The following is a 22,319-nucleotide window of genomic DNA, read 5'->3' on the forward strand; positions in this document are numbered from 1 at the left end:
CAAAGGCACTTGCATATCCCAGTCCAGCCAGGATGGCAAGCATACAAAGCCTCGTCACAAAGTTTCAATCGCAACACTCTCTTCCAGCTCGAATGTTCATGCAACTAATAGCGATGATGGCCTCTTGCATATTCATAGTACCTCACGCAAGACTCCAAATGCGTCCACTACAGGAATGTCTAGCACATCAGTGGAACCAAGCTCAAGGTCATCTGACAGATCTGGTGTTGGTGGACGGTCGCACACATTGCTCTCTGCAGTGGTGGAACACCAAAAACCTTTCCAAGGGCCAACCGTTCACCGAGCCAGTCCCACGGATTGTGCTAACAGCGGACGCATCGCTCTCCGGCTGGGGAGCTCATCTTTTACAGCATACCATGCAGGCCACGTGGACATCCCAAGAAAGGTTACTCCACATCAATCACCTAGAGTTACTAGCCATATTCCTAGCGTTAAAGTCGTTCCAGAAACACATTCTGGGCAAAGCTGTCCTAGTCCGCACGGACAATATGACAACAATGTATTACTTACAAAAACAAGGTGGGACACACTCCCTGCAACTCTCCAAACTAGCACAAAACATATGAAGATGGGCTATTCCTCAAAACATTTTTCTCCTAGCCCAACATGTTCCAGGAGTCCAGAACAGTATAGCAGATCTGTTAAGTCGTCAAACGCAACAGTGGGAACTTCCGCAAGTTCTTCAACCATTTCTCCAGTTGTGGGGGCAAGCTTCGCCGCCAGGTATCCACACCCATTATCCAAAGGCAATGAAATATGGCTGAATTGGTCAGGCAGATTTGCGTACGCTTTTCCGCCTCTCCCACTCATTCCAGTAGTGGTGCGCAAACTGCAGCAACACTCACTGACTCTAATCCTAGTTGCTCCAACATGGGCCAGACAACCATGGTACACAACATTACTGGAACTATCTGTAGTCCTGCACCAAAAACTGCACCTCTCTCCACACCTCCTAACCCGAGCCACGGAGCGATCAGGCACCCAGATCCGCATAGCTCAACCTAGCGATCTGGCTCCTGAAGTCCTAGAGTTTGGTTACCTGAACCTTCCACCCTGATTGCATGAATATTATCAGAGAAGCTAGACGCCCCACCACTAGAGTTTGCTATGTAACCAAGTGGGAACGATTTGTTATATGCTGCAACAATAACCATATCAATCCCTTAGATGTGTCAATCCAACACATTATAGGTTACCTGCTACATCTCCAAAGGTCCAACACATCTATTAGGTTACACCTTGCTGCTCTAGCAGCCTACTTACAAAACAGACCACATTTGTTACTCTTCAGAGTACCTGTCATCAAGCCTTTATGGAAGGACTCAAAAGAATAATTCCACCCAGAGTACCACCCTCACCTGTGTAGAACTTAAATATTGTTCGCACAAGACTAATGGGTCTTCTATTCGAACCCCTGCACAAATGCGAATTGCAGTTTCTCACATGGAAAGTCGGTTTCCTAGTGGCTATTACTTCCCTTAGAAGAGTCAGTAAGCTTCAAGCACTTACTATTCAAGAACCATTTTTACAACTCCATCATAACAAAGTGTTTCTGTAGAGTTGCCAATATTTTTCTCGCAACCACAAACAGTCGCAGAAAGAGCTTTTCATACACTAGACTTAAAAAGAACACTCTTTATTATTTTGACAGAACAAAACCTTGTTGCAAAACCCAACAACTTTTTGTATCCTTCTCACCACCACATAAAAGCAATCCTATATCAAAAGCTGGAATTGCAAGGTGGATTGTGAAATGCATACAAATTTGCTATCAAAAAAGCAAAACGTACATGATCTATTCCACCTAAAGCCCACTCTACCAGAAAAATAGGGGCTTCAATGGCTTTCTCAGGGAACATTATCTTAGATGACATCTGCAGAGCAACTACATGGTCTACACCACACACATTCACAAAATACTATTGTGTAGATGTGCAAGCAAAGCAACAAGCTAGTGTTGGCCAGGATGTACTCGAAACACTATTTCAAACAACTGCAACAGATACTGGTGGTCGTTGCTAAGGTGGAGTACTGCTATACAATCTATGCACTGTGTGTGATCTGTAGCTCATATGCCTCGAAAGGAAAATGCTACTTACCAGTATGCATCTGTTCTTGGCATGTAGAGCTGCAGATTCACTCACGCCCACCCGCCTCCCCGGCTACCTTTATCTGTTCCAGTATTATCTTATTTAGCTACAGCATACATGGGCATCTTTTCTGTTTCTCACAAAACTCCATCATTTCCCTAACTGGCGAAAAAACAATCTGAAGATGGAGCAGATGCCCATGCGCACTATGGTCCAAAGGAGGTGTCCCCTATCTTGTGACTTCCAAAGATTTTTCCAGGACAACAACAAAGTGCAAATATCCGGGCCCAACACCAGATGGTAATCTATGCACATTGTGTGAATCTGCAGCTCTACATGCCAAGAACAGATGCATACTGGTAAGTAGCATTTTCCTTTCAGGAGCATTATCCGTATGAAGCATACGAGGAACATCAGGATGTTAGAGAGGATGCCATGTTAGTGCCAACTTCTCTAGTCACCGACCTTAGGCACGTGCTTCGTGATTACTATCAATTTTTCCAGACACTCACGCTCCGTTTCCGCTCCAGCCGGGAAGACCTGGCATACAGGTTTCATTGTCACTATCAGAGACTCCTCCGCCACTTCCAAGACACAGGAGGAAAGACCAGCTCCACGTATAAGGGACGACTACATGTAAAACAATGCCGATGATCAGCCAGAGGAGGGTGAGTTCTTTCAGGATCCAGACATGAATGGTCGGGAATTGTATTACTACATTGCTCCGTCCTCACCGTCACCATCTCCCCCTCCAGCTAGTTGTCCTCCAGGGGATATTGGAGGTTTCCATGAGTTGTTGGAAAGAGCTTCAAAAAGATATGATTTACTACTACCCGTAACCCAGACCGAATGTTTCCTTTATGATTATAAAGATCCTGGCAGGAAATCAGTACGATCCATACCAATAGTCTATTGCATCTGGGGGGGAAGGGCTGAAGTGGATGAGAAACGCGGCCTCAGTTATGGCCGGGTTACCAAGAATGGAGAAGAAATACAAAGCCCATGATTCTGCTCCTGTGTGCTGGATTGGGCATCCTCGATGGATTTGGTGATAATGCAGGCAGTGCAGAGGCGCTCCCAAAATCCAGCAGCTCCTTGCTCCGTGCCTCCCGACGGGGAGGGACAACGACATTGGCAGGCGCTTTGCCACTATGGCGGCTACTTCTGATTAGGCCTCCAACGCCTTAGCGATTCTGGGCGTTACAACTGCCAGATGTGGTCAGATCTTGCACTACTTTTAGAACACCTACGTCAAGACAAGAAAAAGAAGGCAAATGACATTGTGCAGGAAGGTGCCAGAGTATCTTCTGAAGTTATTGAAACGGCTATAGACTGTCTTCCATCGCATTCAGGCAGATGGCTAGTGCCGCTATCCTTCATAGGCAGGGCTGGTTGAACGTTATGTCTTTCCGCCTGGAAATCCAATCAAAAATCCTGGACATGCCCTTTGATAGAGAGAATCTGTTTGGCAAGAACGTGGATGAGGCGTTACAGGGCACCGAAATGGATATGGAGTTGGTGGTTCCCTAGCTACACTCCAATAAAGGCGTTATCAGTTCTTTCGTGGAAGAAGACGGGATCAGTTTCAGCAGAGACAGTCCTTTCAGTCGAACAGGTTTCAGCCTTATTCCCAACAGAGTTATAGGCCACAGTACGGTGGTCCGCAGTAGCAGCAGTATTGTGGTTCCAATGCGCTGTACACCCAGCAGTCGGGTAGACACAGATCTTCAGCACTAGGAAAGTCCCAAGATACCTCCAGATGACAGTGAAGTTTTTCGCCCACCGGCAACCACCAGCCTCAGGGGATCCATCACTTGTCCGCATTTTTTCATCAATGGGACACTATCGCGAAAGACAAATGGGTGCTGGATATCATCCATCAAGGCCACACCCTGGATATTTTCCAAAAGCCTCTGGGCCATCCACCTTCGAGGAGGACACATCAACATCTTCCTCTCTTAAAGGAAGAGATTTCGACTCTACTGTTGAAGGGGGCAACAGAAAGAGTTCCTTTCCACCAGCGAGGAAAGGGCATCTATCAAATTTCTTCCTCATAAAGAAGAAGAAATGCGGAAAATGGAGACAAGTCATGGATCTCAGACAGCTGAACAAATACATCAAGAAACAACCATTCAAAATGCTGTCTCTGCAAGAAATTCTCTGGTTGATGAACAAGGGGGATTTTTTAGCGTCACTCGATTTATAAGATGCATATTTATACATTCCCATTCACGCCAAACACCGTCAGTTCCTGAGGTTCAAGGTGGCAGGGTATCATTATCAGTTCAAAGTTCGCCTATTCGGCCTCCGTTCAGCCCCCAGAGTATTCACAAAGTGCATGGCTCCGGTAGATGCTTTTCTGAGAAGACCTGGCCACCAGGTTTTCCCAACCTGGATGATAGGCTGGTAAAAGGATCCATGTTCCAGTCTGCAAAAAGATATACATGGGCCTGTCGTCAGATTTTCCAATCGCTGGGTTTGCAAGTCAATGTAGAAAAATCCTGTCTTATTCCAAGCCAGACACGGATATTCCTTGGAGCTATCTTAAACACCAGAATAATGAAAGTGTTTCTCATGCCAGAGCGAAAGCACACGATAATTCAGATGGTAGCTCAACTGCAAGCCAAAGAGTTCACTTCAGTAAGAGTGTAAAAGTCCATGCTCGGAATGCTATCATCATGCATCCCATTGATTCCAAATTGTCGTTTGCATATGATATAGCACTTCAGGAACAACTGGATATGCAGTGGATTCAGGTTCTGGGCTCTTTCGAAGATGTCGTTCTCATCTCTCAGACAAAGAAACAGGCATGTCATGTTGGTAGAAAGAACACAAAATGTCCACAGGCCTATCCTTCCAGGCAACATGTCCCAGTTACATTAGGACAACTGACGCCTTGATAAACTGCTGGGGAGCACATCTCCAAGGCTTACAAATTCATGGAAGATGGTCTGTCCAAGAGGCAGAAATGCACATCAATCTCTTGGATTCTAGGGTGCAGACCGTCCTTCCAAGGATTCAAGGCTGTTCTGTTCTGGTGAGAACAGACAACACCACAACAATGTTCTACCTGGCCAAGCAATGTGGCACCAGGTCTCGCACGTTATCGACTCAATCTTAAGAAATCTGGAAATGGTTGCTAGAGCACAAGATAACTATACAAGTAGAACACGTCCCAGATGTGGATAACGAGTGGGCTGATTATTTAAGCAGAACCAGCACCCAATGTCACGAATGGGAACTGAATTGGGAGCAGCTGGAGCGAGTTTTTCAAACTGTGGGGCACTCAAAGTATGGATCTCTTTGCAACCGGAAACAACAAAAAGTGCGAAAAGTTTGCCAGCACGTTTCTTCAGACCAAATCTTGGGGGAACGCTCTACAATGCAGTGGACAAAGATGTTCGCTTATGCTTTTTTGCCGTTCCCACTCATCCCAAGGGTGGTGTGCAAAATGAAGACGGAACCATGCCTTCTCATTCTCATAAACCCGGCATGACCAAGGCAGTTGTGATATTCAGAGCTCCTATTGCTGTCAATAACACTGGCCATTATCTTTCAACTACTGCCCAATCTACTGTCCATGGACTACTGTCAAATCCTTCATCCTCAGATAAAGTCTCTGAGTTTATCGGCTTGGAACCTCATGACTAAGTTTAGACATTTCACCAGAGTGTAAGTCCATCCTGCAGCATTCTAGAGCTTTTCCCACTAATAAATCATTTATTTGAGATCGCGCCTTTAATCAATTAGGTTTCAATCAGGTCCCAGAGTACGCACGGCGACGCAAGGAAACGCCGGATGGAAGACTTGTAGGCCTAATTGATTAAAGGCGTGATCTCAAATAATTGTACCTCACAGACTTTAAAATTGAAGCCAAAGGATGATCGACTTTATAAACAGAAGTTAGGTCTATTTGAAGCCATACTTCCTAGTTTGAGGATTCCGTACTGGATAGGGTTAAACTGACGAGAGTGGCAGATTCTGCTTCTAGGACCCTGTGCATAGTACTGTTGCAGTACAATTAGAGGTTTGGATGATAAAATGTACCCAACGTTTAGGACCAAATCTTGGGCACCATAGAAGACCAGGAGAGTCACATGTTGTGGTCTTGAAAAAGATCTATGTAGTAGCTGGAGCCACAGATAGAAAAGGAGATACAATCTATCGAGTTCCAGCTAAACATCTCTTCTAACACAGATATGTATTGTCTATGACAAACTGTACTGACATGTTTTGTACTCTCTATTGTACCCTTTCTGGTAGTGTTGTATGTCTTGGAGGTCCTTTCATCTGTGTATAGAATGCCTATTTGAAATATTGTTTTTAGAATATATATTAAATATGTATTAATGTTTTTTTTTTTCCCAAAACAGATTTTATTGAAAGATTGCATACCAGACGCAGCTCTCCGTACCCCGGAGTCCACTGCAAACATTTATACAACATCAGACAATTGGCAATCTGGGTGTCTTTTGAACGTTTAGCCACAATAACAAAAAACCCCTGCTCTACCCCCCCTAAGCCAACCCCGGAAACCCCAACTACCCCCCAAACCCTCCCCACCACGCTGCACGATAGTCTTCCCACTCTAAATGCATTGTCCATCCATATGCGTGTTGTCACAAATGTAGTGTAACCTTTCATGTCATCTCTGGCAGATCTTCCCTATCCACAGGAGGTTCCAGCCAGAGGCCCCTGTAGTCTGCCCATCGCTTCCAAATTTTATAATGCTTCCTAGGACAACCCCGGGCCTCAAAGATCGGACGCTCCAAACCCATACAAAAATCGAGTCCTCTCTTCCACACCAGCACCGACGGCGCCCGGGATCCTTCCATGCTCTAGCCACATCCCGTTTGGCGATGGTGAGGCCCAACAACAGTAGGTGTTGTTTATATACGTTGCCCCCCACCCCTTCTAAAACATGCAGGAGACCCAGCCGCGGGGTACGGGAGAGCTCCCATCCCAGAACCTCAGACAAACTGCTCCATACACCCCCCCAAAACCTATCAAGCGAGCCGCAGCTCCACACTGTGTGGAATAATGATCCAACCTCTCTACCACACCGCAGACAATCCGGGGACGCAATTAGGCCTGCCCGCCACAATTTCTCCCTGGTATAGTAGATTCAATGCAAATACTTAAATTGAATGAGCCGCTGACGCATCGCAATCGCAGCTCCTCTAGGAGCCTCAAGTGCCTCCCGCCAATCATCCTCATCCATCGCCCCCACATCCCTCTCCCAGACTTCTCGCCGTTTGTGCAGGGAGGTCGAGCAGTGGGTCACCAGAGTTTGGTATATTCTGGATATTTTCTTTTCCTCCAGATCCCCCATGAAATCCGTGCCTCCAACGTGGTAAATTCGGGCAAAGCGTCTAGTCTTGCCAAACTCGGTGTAATGGCGTGTCGGAATTGAAGATACTTAAGGAATTGGGAATTAGGCATCCCATATTCCTGACTGAGTTCCTGAAAGGACTTGAGGGTCGTACCCACCATGACATCCCCTAGAGACTAAATACCGATAGGGTCCCAGCCACGGAACCCACCAAGAATCCCCAGTGCCTGTAGCTTACCGTTGTGCCACATTGGGGTTTCCCTAGTCAACGTGCCCCACCAGCCCATTCGGCAGAGGGCCTGCCTCCAAATGCGGAAGACGACCTGAGTGGCCGGCGGCAGCCCCCTCTTCAGCGGCGCCGAGTACAGGATTGTGTGGAGGGTATTGGACCCCATCAGATGAAGCTCCACTGCATACGCCGGATCGTCTCTGGCCCCATACCATCATTCAATAAGAATCAATAAATGGGATGCTTGGTAATTTGACAATATGTCCGACGTTGCCAGTCCACCACAATATGTTGACAGGAAACAGGTGAGCAATGCCACCTGTCCACAGAAATTGTCCCAAGGACGAGTTAACCTGCGTGAACCACTGAGGCAGAATCTGGTAGGGGTGATTCTGCAACTGATAAAGACGACGCGGGAGGACTACCATTTTGAAGATGGACGATCGGCCATAAATTGTGAAGGGCATACGCGACCATATCGGCCCTTATCCTGTCCCACACTGGCGCTATATTCCGCTCCCATGAAACAGTAGGAACCTCAGTTATAAATACTCCTAAATACTTGAGGCCCCCAACCGCCACCTGTGGCGGGGATGCCCATGGCTCAACCCGAGCGCAGTCTCCCAGGGTCCAAAGGGTCGACTTATGTGGGTTCATATGCAGCCCCGACACCTTCCCAAAAATCCTCATGGTGTCCAATACCCGCGGGCCTGATCTGTCTGGATTAGTGAGGAAGAAGAGGACATCGTCAGCGTAGAGCGCTATTCTGTCTGACGCACCACCCTCCCATTCAAAGCCCCACAGCTGCGCATCCATACGCACCCAGGCGGCCAACGGCTCCATCGCAAGGGCAAATAAATACGGCGAGAGGGGGCACCCCTACCTCTTACCCCGTATTCATGTTTTTTAATTCATGTTTTTTATGAAATGTTTTTTAATATACTAAAATAAATCAGACGCATATATATTTTTTACACTTTTGTTGTTCAAGTTTTGGGACAATGGCCAGACTCCTTCCTGTATAAGTGTGAGTGTGAGAGTAGCAGGATTGCCAGATTGAGAAAGCAAGAAATAGTACAACACCACAGGAAGTCTTCACTTTTTCTGTTACTTGAACCCGATTCCTTTGGTTAAAAGAGGTCCCTCTCTCTAATTTCTATACACATGACCAATGTAACTATAACTTGGAAAAGCAATGCAAAGGAAGACACACATAAAGCATTGATTATGGTTTCTATGGGCAGTGTTCGTTTTTTTGGGATGGAAAATAGGTATATTTTGACTGTAGGAATGTAATATTGAATGTTTTGCTGCTGAAACACAGTAAGTGGACTAGGATGTAGAGGGTCCAGTGCATGGAGTCTGACAGTGCCACTGTGGCAAAAAAGACAAAGGTATATAGACTTTTGCTAAGTGACATGCTTGTGTGTGGTCATCCCCAGTTTTACATTTTTTGGGACATCTCCATAACACTTTTTGCTTTTATTTGATTTTTCATATCCCCATGTACATATCTATTTGTTGATTCAGTCAAAATAACATTTTTCAGATAAGATTACTTTTCCGTGTGCTTTTTCCTTTTTGTTTTTTATCTATCATTGACTGTTTTCATTAATGAAAAGTTTCGTTGTTATGTTATGGATACATCAGAGTTAGATTCATGTTAACTAACTCACAAATTGATCACAAGTCAATAGACAAACCAAATCCCTTGTAGCTATTCTTTACCTTAACCGTTTATTGCCCAAGCCTACAAGGGTATATTGAGTTACCCATTTTCTTTCTAGTCTTTCTTAAAAAGACGCACGCAAAGCCCAATAGCCTAGGACAGAACCAAAAGCACACGCACGAGCGTGTGCTGAGATTTCAAAAGCCCTTACATAAAGTCGAGCAGAGCAGCGCAATGCGCTAGGCTCGACCTAAAAATTACATTGTACCAGGGACAGCCTGACCAGTAACCTAGGAAAAGTCAGTGTAAAGATTATAGACTTTATAATATTTTAACTGAACAACTACGGACTTCATTGAAATACTTATTTTTATGTTTTATACACATCCAATTGAATGATAGTCAGTTTTTTATTAAATATATAGGAAATGTAAATTTTAGAAAGTTACCTTTACCCTTCCTGGACCTGCTTGAGGCTAGCTTTCCAGCCACTGCCCTGACTGTTCTTGGCCTGAATTAGGTGTGAAAGGTGTCTGAAAAATGTTAGAGCAGAGAACATGGCCTGGTAGTTTCCTTCCCCTGGCAGGAACACCGGTTGGGTTGGGCACTGAAACTTAATTGACATTAATGGGGCTTGCCGTGTCCAGAAGCAAATGTTATGAGATACCTGGAAAGAGTCCGCTTTTGTCCCCAGAGCCAGCCTGGCACCAAACCTAGGGAGAGGAAAGCTATCCCCACAACTGATTTTGAATGACGACTGCTGAGGGGGCTGCCTATTACCCTGGTCACAGCTGTGGTTGGGCTCACAGGCTGTGCACATGGATAAAAGGGTTTCTCTATCTTGGATTTTGGAAGTGAGGGGGCAAACTGGGATTCTATGAAGTAGGGCAAACCGAAACTGCTGAAAAAGTGACAATGGTTGCCTCAAGGAACTTTTACCCAATGGAGAACATAGGAGTCACCCCACCCAATATCCGGTTCCAAGCATAAATGTGGGACCTCCACTGAACTGTTTCTGAACCTGCAGAAGATCAGGAGAGGACCTGCTGTTGGTGACCTGAGAGAAGCCCCAAATGACTGAGCTTTCTCCATCTTGCACCAGGATAAAGAAATAGACCCCAAGGATCACATATGCTTCTGTGTGGCAAAAGGGACACAACAAGCAGAAAGAGGCTTCTACCTGGAAATACCCATCTTACTAGTGGCAGCTTTACCTGGACGGGACTTTGCTGTTGCCCTCTGCCTCCCACCCTGATTGTCTCCAGGTGCCCTCCAGTGAGAAATCTGCAAAGAACCTGCTTCAAGTATGTGGCCTTGGGTTCCACAGCGGTGTCTACAGTTTTAGCGGCGGCTCACTCAAGGAGGATTTTCCTTCTCAAAATGCGGCAAAGATTCTTTCAGCAATGGAATTTAGAAACCGTTTTAAACATTTTGACATTTTCAGTCTGTCACCTTTACCAATCCACTGGTATCCGACCAGGGCTCAGTTGCAGTTGGTCTCAAATCGTGCCCAGGTCATGTTTTACTACCTCCATAGGCTATCATTGGCGCTTTCTGTTTTTTGACTCTATTTTCAAAATTCATATCTCTGGTTCCCCTTATCGGATTGTTTTCACAAATGTTCCTCCAGAGATAAAATAAATGATGGGGATTTAACAGAAGAATTACATATGAAATGTGAGCAGTCTATGACAAAAAGTTGATTTTTTGAGCACAATTGTTCATTCTACAATTTGTTTGCATGGGGCAGTAGCCGGTTCTTTGCGTAGCTCTGGGCTACTTCACAAAGTCCGTTTCCACTCACCTAGGTTTACTTTTAACATACCTTGCAGGTGCCCCAGATGGTCCCACGGGTGTGCATCCTGGCCAAAGTCTGTCTGTCTCTACGTCTGCACCTGACACAACCTGCATCAGCAAACTAGCGTCACCCCAGCAAAGGACTTCTGCCACAGCACCATCAGGAATAATTCATCAAAGGCTACCCCCAGGTACTGACTTTTACAATATTGTGTTATGTGAAGCTATCTGTCTTGGTGCCACTGCTCAAATGATCCCCTCTAGCTTGGGGGTGGGAGGAAAGTTTTCCCATACGAATTTGCTCTGTGCCTTTCTGCATTGTTCCCATCTAAGGAGTGAGCAGCATAAATACATGCCAGAGCCCAAAGCATTGCTCCGGAGGTCACTGCAGCTTGCGCTACTGTCACATGCCAGAATAAACGCTCCATATTAAACATCACACTCCAGTGACAGTTTGCACAATTTGTACAATTACAGGCCACCCAAAGCAGTAACCATCAGTCAGTTCATTTGTTTCCGCAGTGCCATTCAAAATAAATATATACACATACAAAAATATAATAAAACTTCAAATCACAAAACAGTTATACAATTATATTTATCACCTAACCAATTTAGATAAATACTTAGTCACATACTCAAGTAGGGAAGTAGCGATCTAACTTGTTCCTGGGTCGTGGTTGCGTAGAGTATTCGCCTCCCATCTCAAGTGACACCACGTCGACGCGCCCTTGGTAAAGGGCTAATGCGCCCGGCCTCAAATAGTGTTTATTCAGGAACAAGGACCAACAATTCTTGGCTCTATAGGATTTAATTTGTGTCCAATGTTTACAAACAAGCACAGGCATATGTTTGAAGAACTCCATGATGATACTGTCTTTTGGTCTACTCCCAGGCCCATTATTTTTAACGAGTTACCACACAGCCCATACACAGGAAGACACAGAATAAAAGATTGTTTGACCATCCTTCCTGTAACTAAATGCTAGAGCAGCCAATCTTGATTTAATACTGTAGTTAGAGAATAGGGGAGAAAGATAAAGCATATGAGCTGAGATCATTTTTGTACATAATAACATAAAGTGCATAATGCTATCTTTAACATCATGGGTACAGTCATAAGATTCATCCCCTGCTCAAGCATACAGCACTTGACTAGGGTTTTTCCTCACCATGGAGTACCCAAACTAAACTTCAATTCTTGTATATAAATAATCCAGATAGTTTTCAAACACTACAACATTCTTAAATGCAAGATGACTTTCTAACAGGTTAACTGGGCGGGTTTTTAAAATCCTCTCCTCTAACTTGTAAGAGTGGAAATGATATTTCACTAGTTCTGCACTATTTGGTCCAACTTAGTTTGGATTCTCCCGAAGATGGCCAAGTTGCAGTAGTGTTAGTTTTTTTATGCATTACTACTAGCTGGCTCGACCGAGCCCGCCATGAGATCTCAATTCTAGCACAGGTTTTACTCATACTGCATTTGGTTTTCTGTGCAATCTTAGCCAATACAACCCTGGTCTTGATGCAGCCAAGTTCCTGACCGTGATGACTCACAGCTCCAAATAAAGTGCCATTAGTGGTGTTACTAGGCTTAGCCTTAGGTGAGATCTTATCGAGATGTGTTCTATTACTAGCATCTCTCTAAGGTTATCATAGCCTTAGAGTTCAGCTGCATAGAGAGCGAAAGACAACCGTTCCTGATTGTAGACTTTAAGGGTTCTGCTTCTAGATTTTCAGCCCACTTTCTGCTTGAAATTTGAAGTAAAGTAGTGCTAGCTTTGTTAACCAATTATTTCCAATTACATTGTTTCACAAAGCGTACACCCAAGTAATCTTAGTGTGAACCATAAACATTCACTACTCTGTGTTCAGTCTTCAGTTTTCTTTTCAGAGGGAGCAAAGACTTCATTGACATACCTTTGTGTTTTTAAGTATTTATATTCAAATCATTCATTCTACAATAATAGGCACCTCTATGTAGCAGGTTGTGCATTGCATTTCCATTCCTCGCCAACAAAACCACATATTCTGCAAACAAGATAATAGAGGCTTTTTTGCTGGCAATAATGGGGACATTCAAGGCAGTTTCTGGCAGGCAATCTAGCACATCATTTAGAAAGGGACTAACAGGACGTAGATCTTACATGTATCCCAGTCTTACTCCTTTTTCAATTGGAAACAATTTGATGCACTCACCAAAGGGCCCGTAGCGGGCTCGAGCCATATTACTGGATTGTAGACTCACTGTGGCTGGAGAATTGCATTATCAACCGCCAAGCTAACAGAACGCCATCGTTTCTCTTGGGTGACAAAGTTGAGTTCTGACTTTAGGTCAATGAGGTCTTCGTGCCTGTCATATACAACCGACAGTTTGATCCAATGTGGCATCTGCTCAACCTTGAATTCTATTTAAGAAAACTATCCCTAGTACCTTCCCTACTGCGTCTAAGAGTGATATTGACCAATAATTTGATGGATTATATGGCATCTTCTCATATATAAATGTCTTATTGTTGCTGAGCGCCAAGGCTATGGTGCAATATTATTAGCTAAGGCGGCATTGCACTCTCTTTTGAGGACTCTGACCCAGAATGTAGACTGTGCCTTGTATATATCCATAGGGACAAAGTCAGGGATGGGTGCCTTATTCCTTTTCATACATTTGAGTGCTCTATCCATTTCTGGCAACAGAATATTTAATGCTGGGTGCTCATTACGGGGTCTCTCCACAACTTATGGAGTCAACACTCCTATCCGTATTCTCTGTTTTATGCAAATCTCTGAAATACGTTAAACACTCTACAGCTCCTATATAACAGTCCCAAAAGCTTTTTGAGTACTTTCACTCTGCTACGCTTCTTTTCTCTCTGCTGCATTAACCTGTAAGAATGGCCTGGATGTGCTAGAATCATTGTTTAAATGTGAATTTAACTGTTAAAATAGTGTCCTCCCCCAAAAAATAAAGACAGCACCGCCATGTGATGAATTGTAAGTGCCGGTGTTAATAATTAGATGCTGGTGCCAAGCACCCGCAACGACTGGCACAACTTGTTGACAGGTTATCAGAGTGCCACCTTCACATACTGTGTTTAGAGGTGTGCTAATTTTTCCAAAAATGACTAGTGTGATTAATACAGCTTTCTACATTATTTTTGCTAATAATGTATCTGAACTGTCTTAAGTAAATTGTCTCGAGTTTCTTGTCCTGGCCTTCAGAACGGCTCAGTGCACTCTACATAAGCTTTTTTTAAAGACAGAGGGTCTGCTTTGTTCAATGGAGGGAGAGGTGGAGCAGAATGGACAGAAGGATATGGGACATACTGAAAGATAGCTGTAGACCGCGTTGATCGGAAAGTAGGCGAGAAATGGTTAGATACAGGCATTCTGCACTAGGCAAGGAGCCCTAAAGTCCACAGTTGAACTCGGATGAAGAAAGTCAAGGGCTCTCAAAACTTGAAGGCAAACACCCATGTTTTATTTCTAAAAATCCAAAAGAAATTGCAAAGATCCTCAATAGGTGCAAGTAAGCTGATGCCTAGTCCGACCTCATTGCAGAAAGTCGCTAGCCAAACCATTTCCAAACTTCTGTCTTGGGTTCCTCATTCAAGAAGGTTTCCTGCATTCAAACTCCTTTCCTTTCTTAAACTTCATGTCCCCTGGTAGCTTGCATAATCACACCTTCAGTACTTTAATTTACTCCTGCTCACCGGCTGCTTTCTTGGGATCCTCTCTGGGGTCTACATGTCCTATTGTCTCCTCTTCTGCTAACTTCACTGCTCTTCAGTGGCTCTTTTGCATCTCCCGCACTCTCCTGCTCATGCTGTGCATGTGAACTGAAGATAGAGCACTCGTGACTCCTATGAACCCATCCGTGTTCTCTTAAAGTCACAAGAGGCGATGAGAGATCACCTACCCATGCCCTTAGATAAATCTACCATCTGCTAGCCCGCTACTGAAGGTGGCCTGTCTCAAGGGTTAGAGGAGAGGGCAGAGTATAAGTGCTGTTTGTATTTAAGTAAAATCCAATGGATGATCACACCTACAAACTAAAGCATCCAAAATAAATAAAGAAAGTAGTCATTAGGATCTCAAGCTGCAACTGAGCAATAGATGTTTGTCATAAAGTCACTTATTGTGAATTATTAGGGTGAGACACCTCAGTAAAATTCAGTAAATAGTATAAAACACCCTATGCACTCAGAGGTGTATGTGGCCACGCCATCTTTATTTTTGTCCCAGCAAGACACCGACTGAGTTTCAAAGATGTTAAGAAATCCACTTCCTCTGCAGCCCTTTCACCTCAGATTTTCTAGGGGATCTTGAAATGAGCTTTGCTCTTCTCAAGCCTTCAGCTGCTTGCCTTCGGCTGCTTTACTTTTTTATTTTCTACCAAAAAAGAGACTTCTGTTGTTCAAAGGATATTTACTCTGGGATTTCCCTATTTCTATCTGCAGCTATAAGGACTCTTCCGGGCCGTTTTTTTTAGTACTAAGCTATGGTAAAGCCTTACTGCTCCTCTTCTGTGTCTATTTTAATTCATGTGTTTTTCTTACAATCTATTGCCTAGTGCTTTGATAGCCAGCTCTATCTTCACTAAGCCCAGTTCCGCGTATCCAAAGATCCACCATGGGAGGTAGATCCTTTTCCTACTTGGCGGCCAAGACCTGGAACTCACTCCCCACTCACCTCCGCCTTACACAGAACCACATCTCCTTCAGAAAAGAACTTAAAACCTTGCTATTTGATAACTAATTAACCCCTCCCCAAGCGCCTTGAGACCCTCTGGGTGAGTAGTGCGCTATATAAATCCTTGAACTTGAACTTGAAAGCTAATAGGTTCGTCTTTAGGTAGTGCAGAGATGTGATCGGAAAGTTGTGTTTTCTGGTGACCCACAGAAGGAATATATGTTTACAAACAAAACATGTTTCTCAAGTCTGTCATCATTACATTTATTTTAGACCATAGTTCGTAACACATAGTTCATAAAATACTGTGCAAGAAAGTAATATTCTTTATTCAGTTAAAAAAAACATAATACATGCAAAATCATACAATTTATATTTATCAAATGTCAATTAGTTATTAAAATTAACAAAAGAAAATGCATCTACATTTATAGCTTAACACTTCATATCCATGATAAAATATTGTACAGTAGAACAAAAGGACAAGTGCATTTCGGATACAACATCTGTAGACATAATACTCCCAATTCCACTCATATCAGACTGTAATTTCCCAATGACCACAAATATCTCTACCACAAATATCTCTACATTATATCCACACACAATACCTTGGAATTCTCCAAGGGAGGGAACTAGAGGCTACGGGGTTTTCAGGGTGAGCTGGCCTCCAAACCTTTCATGCACACACAAAAAGAAGCTACCCTGAATGATTAATCGTTGAAAATGCGATCAAATCCTTACAAAACACTGAGCACTAAGTCAGTGGAGTGCTAGGCATCTCAAAAAATGTAAAGGATTGTCCTCGCACACCACCAGGTGTCATGCTTCTTCATTGGCAGTCCTTGCTCTCTCAAAACCGCATTTGATAGAGAGCGGGCCCACACCTAGAGACAGTGAGGCACTTCTAGAAATCTAAGTGGGGGCCAGTGAGTGAGTGATTTTAAAACCCAATGTAAGAACCCAAACACATTTATTCACTGGGTGCTACTTGATATTAAAAATGAAGTGTTGGGATTGGGGGAGCTAGTACCCCATCACCACCATTATTGTCAACATGTTGGTACTGTTGGCCCAGAAGGGTCCATGGCATTCATTAGAACGAACAAATAGGGATCCTTTCTTACCCAATACGTTCAGATGTTACCGATCGACGGTGGAGGAGTGGACAGCTGTTGGACGACGGCAATGGGACACACCTTGAGGCGATTGTGACTACTGGGGTCCCTATTAGCCTCTTCCCATGGGGCAATTAGGAACCTATTTTGGGGTTTAAGAAACACCGTTTAGTTAGAGGATGACACAAGTCACCCTAATACAGTCTAACATCTGACCGTATTCCTTTTCACCGTTATGTTGGTATAAAAATAAGATACGTCTGGACCAAATCTCACTTTAACTGAATCTATTCCCAGGTCCTCTGACTTCTTCAGGGAAAACCGCATTAGTTTGTAATGGTACCATAAATTTGTGCAGCAAGACCAACATCAGGTGTATATCCTCGGTCTACCACTTGAACATCTTGGCAACAACTGTGAAGCCTTTGCGGTGTTCAAGTCGAAGACATTGAAGGCAAGAGAGAAGCAGAGACGGGCACATTACACCATGCAGGGACAGATGCATGCACCATCCTTAAGAGACCTGAGTCTGTTGAGCGACGATGACGGAAATATTGCAGAAGGTGCCAAGGGAGAAGCTTCGGACGTGAACTTAAGTATCGTCGTGGTCGAAGGAGAATCGCTCAAGACTAAAGAGGAGATCACAGGTAACCACTGAAAAACATTCAGTATCAGAGTCTCGTAAACCATACTCAAAAATGCACAAGAGCAACTCGACATTGAAAAAATCGCAGAGCGAATGCAGGCCTAAAAACAAAGAACCTCTCTGATCCCTCGAGAGAGACACCGCAAGTCTCCCGAAAAGACTACTGCTTCGAAAGAAGTTGAGAAGTGTCGATGTTGAAGAAAGAAAGTGTACAGGAGGAGTCGAAAAGCTCGATGATCAACACATTGACGAATGAATCTTCAATGTCGAAGCAAAACTCAATGCCGCCACTCGACCCCAAAGGAGCACGCGGACGAAATCATGAGGAAGGAGACGCGACTTGTGCTAGAGATGGCAGCTTTGATTCAGAAGGAGGATTTTGATACTTCCCATAAGGAATTCTGGATTCCTGAAAAGACTTTGACCCCAAAAGTGCAATGCGAATAGGAGGGCGAGGAACTGGACAACCCAATGACACCAGAGGCTCAGGGAAGAGAGGAGGAATCCTTTTATGAGGAGGAGGAGCAAGAAGGCTTGGGAGTGTTTCAGGGATCAGCGGATTCTGAATATGCTGAGATACAGTAACTGAAAAGAAGAACCTCTATACTGGCCTGTTTCTTATTCACAAGTATGAATAAATCTAATACATTTCTTTAGCGATGCAACAACAGTGAAATTATTCAAATAAACATAGAGTTCTTTGGTTTGTTGTTTATTATCATTTATCACTTTAAGTCAAAAGATCATTTCATCATTTTTTTCTTATTATCTTATTTTATAAATATATTAGTGCAAAAAAACATTTTTAACAGATGAAAGAAAAGTTAATTAATTCGGACCCCACAACGAAGGAATACTATCAAAAGACCTCATACATTCATCATCTTTCATTCCTTATCTCACACACTCTCAATTATAACCTAATGCAAAAAGATATACAGACAAAAGACAACAGTACAGCTGAGATCCCAATGAGTTCTTTACAAATTGAGTATCCAATTTTATCTTCTTTAACAGTTTCCAAATTCATAAGTCATTTGTTAATAGATTTCTCTCTTCTTGTGGTCTTGTTATGCACGGGTCTCAGGTGTATATGGCCTATGTACGTTTCGGTGATCTTGGTACTATCACCTTCATCAGGGCCAACATTAAACATAGACTACTACAAACATATTTAAGATCAGGGGGTCCTTTAAATCTGAAATTTAAAAAGATATACAAAAAATGTTCATATTAATTTTTGTCTGTTGCATCCTAGTAACAACTCTTCATACATTTCCATTTTTTATTGTGCTGCTAAGTTAAATTACAGGCTCGCCTAGCAATGCCGGTAGTGAGACTCTATAACGGCAGAGTAGTTAGAGTGACTATATAGATGCACCAAGATAAGTCAAGTTTACACCCAGATGTAAGAAGATATTTTATAGTTCAGTTTATAGCGAAAGAAAAAGGGAAACACATAGTTCCTCCTCATACATGTGCCAAATCAGAGAGGGGAAAGAAAGTGAGTCGCCAGACCCTCCACCTAGTAATGTTTTAATCATGAGTTACCTACTTAATGTAAAAGGAGTCGCATTAAAGAGTCCAACTGGTAGGTATAAGTAATCCAAAGGAAGGGGTTATTTGTACTGCTACATAATGATCAAAAAATCAGATGGACATAATTTAGCCTCTATTCTATGGAAGGTGAACCTTTTATCAGTAGGTGGTAAAAGAATAATATATTACCTATTTTTAGTTTATATAGCCCCTCAAGAGGTCAGCTTGCACAGTCGTCTACGAAGTACGGTCGTTACTGGTCCAAAAAAGTGTGTACTAGCAATTTGTGCGGTATCTAGAGCAGGATATAACTTTTATTAGATGTCGATCTTGTGGGTATGGTTACAATTATTTTTACTTTCCTATTTATGACAAGGTCATAGTGCGTCCCCTTACCTAAGGATTACCACTGTTGTAATTGCTTGAAGTTTTTTATATCTGGTTCTTAGCGCTGTTTCTTTAAAGGAATGCTCACAGATCAAATGTATCTCCTAGATAGTGCCTGCACCAGTGGAGACATGAAAGGAGATATGTCTGATTAATGCCACAGAACTTCCATTAATTGGAGAGTTGTATACTATTGAAACGTTACTACTGGGACAAAAACAGGGGGGGGGGGAGAAGGCTCTAATTAGGGTCCAATTGTGAGCTCGTTCATTGCTATGGTAGATTTTTTATTATACACCGATAGCCTTATAGCAGGGTGACAATAGTTTACAAATGCTGGTGAGGAGCAGAGTTCAAGTCGGGTTAAGGTTATATGCCCCGGTAGTACACGGAGTATCTATAATTTCAGGAATCATATTGTGTAGAAGACGTGTGTTTATGCTACCTAAAACGAGACGTCAAGATGAAAATACAACGTGCGTATGCGAGTGCGAGCAATGTCTTTAGATGTTTATCGCATACGCCGAGATTCAAAAACAGATATAACCGGATGCTAGTGGCGACCTACCTATACCTTCGAAGGCAAGCTGTAAAAGTTACAGAAATATACTATACATGCTCTCTATTTGCACCGGGCTTGTATTTACAAGAGGCTACACGAGAATTCTGGCAATGTAGGCGTAAAGCTGGATTAATGCGCCGGGGGTCTATTCCTATATTAAGCGAGCAGAAATAAACGGACAGCTGCCCGTTATTCTTACCTTTGATCAAGTTAAACGAGCCTCGTGACCGCCTCCTCACTCTCCCGTGACGCCGTGACTGGAAAAGGTCGCGGAAGAGAGCAGTTTAAATAGTCAGTGAAATCGGCTAGGATTCTGTACAGCTGGAGAAACACCTCATGTTGTGGGTGGGTGTCGAGAGACATAGTTGTAGGACTAACCTTACTGCCGTATGTATCTGATGTAGTCTAAGTCAAAAAAGGACTATCTGGCGAGGTTAGATACTCATATAATATGGCGCCTACAAGTGAGCTCGAAAGTGAAAAATGATACTTTGATTGCATAAGATAGATCAAGCCACATGTACGTTTAAGACTGTCCTAATTTCGCCTAAAAATACAGGTTCTGGCACAGTCAAAACATTTTTGAATGTAGCCAATAGTTGGTGAGAGTGTAGGAGAAAATGAGCCAGTACTCTTTTAGTGTTCAGGGGAACCTAGGATAAAGTGGATTCACTCAGTTACTATCCAGATGATCTCTTCATTATGTCCATGGCGGACCGTGTCCAAATTATATATCCAAAAAGTTTCTCTCCTTTTCCTGAGTTTAGTTGTGTCCATTCCTGGTGTGGCACGGATATGTTCCAGGATTAGCCATCGCATATCATGTTCTGTATGCTGATATTGTTTGTAATGGGCTACCATCGGGGCATTCACTCTTCCTATTCTTATGGCAGACTTGTGTTCAGATAGTCTGACCCGTAGTTCTCTTGCGGTTTCGCCCACATATCCTATGTTGCAAGGGCACAAGATTAGATAGATAATATTCGCAGTTCTACAATTGGTCATTTCTCGTAGCACACTGTAAACTAGAAGATATAATATATGACGTTAGAGGTTGCCTGTGGCGCCCTCGTGTGTGCCACCAGCTACAATCCCTTACAGACTGATGGATTTAGGAGCTAATTCCATTCTTTTTAGTGTTCTCGTCAAATAGATGAGGCATGTTTGTGCTTTAGAGAACACATTTCACACACACCGAAAAATATTGCATAATGTGTTTGTGAGACAAAATGAATCTCCCCCCCTACACGCACACATCATGCATTTTAGCTTTGCGAAAAAACTATCACTGTAACATTCAGCAGGATCAAATGGGAAAAGTGGTTTGGAGCTCGCAAGGGAGCCTTGAGACAATGACAGGCATTCGATAGAAGCCTGGCGCCCCAGGTAAGGATTACCTTTAAAAGAGTTGTTGTGATACATCCAAGCGGCCACTCAGGGCCTAGCAATATTTAGATAATGGCCGACCCGTTGGCTGAACAGTCCCTCTGTCCTCTCGAGGATGTATCACCACCACACGCGCTCTTTCAATGCGCGATGCGCATGACAATGTTTAGCAGCCTCCGCGCAGACGCATAGACATGCGCGCCGCGCACCATTTAGTTTATTAAAAAGAAGCAGCAGCTAAGTGCGCGGCCGCGGATGGGCCCCCCTGGAGCGCGGGCCCCCCCGCACTGCGTGGGCCTGTGTTACGCCCCTGAATGCAGCACCAGTATTGGTTATAATACTAACAGCACACACCATCTCCAAATGATCATATTCTGGTTCCAAGGCATCGTGGATAAGAGGTAACCTAGACAGACAATCGGCTACACAATTCTTTACACCAGGTACATATTCCAGACGGTAGTTAAACTCACTAAGTCTGTACCATTTAGCAATGCGAGGTGTAGCTCTACCACCACCTTTAGTTGTAAAAAGATCCACCAAGGGTTTTTGATCAGTTTTAAGAATGAAGTGATTACCCCACAAAAAATTCCTGAAGTATTGCACACCCCACCATAAAGCCAAGGCTTCCTTTTCGATCGTGGAATAGGTTCCTTCGGCACCTCGGAGTGTTCTGGAAGCAAAAGCCATAATTTCTTCCCTATTGTCGGATCTCTTCTGCATCAAAACAGCCCCAAGGCCCACATTACTGGCATCAGTGATGACAATACATTGATCATTAATGTTGAACAATTTGAGTGGACGTGCCTGCACAATCACTTCTTTCAATGATTTAAAATCATTAACACACT

At 43.5% G+C, this 22,319-nt stretch overlaps 1 protein-coding gene across 9 annotated transcripts in view; it reads left to right on the top strand.

The window, feature by feature from the left end:
* LOC147717616 (uncharacterized) overlaps nucleotides 1–22,319 on the top strand; it is a 392,319-nt gene that overhangs the window by 206,071 nt on the left and 163,929 nt on the right. For all 9 annotated transcript variants that reach the window (XM_086924400.1, XM_086924404.1, XM_086924399.1 and 6 more), the window contains one exon: nucleotides 11,174–11,329. In XM_086924400.1, the coding sequence (XP_086780526.1) occupies nucleotides 11,174–11,329 (156 nt within the window). The remainder of the gene's footprint in view (nucleotides 1–11,173; nucleotides 11,330–22,319) is intronic.

This window comes from Lissotriton vulgaris, chromosome 5, assembly GCF_964263255.1.
Source record: "Lissotriton vulgaris chromosome 5, aLisVul1.2, whole genome shotgun sequence".
Taxonomy (NCBI): domain Eukaryota; kingdom Metazoa; phylum Chordata; class Amphibia; order Caudata; family Salamandridae; genus Lissotriton; species Lissotriton vulgaris.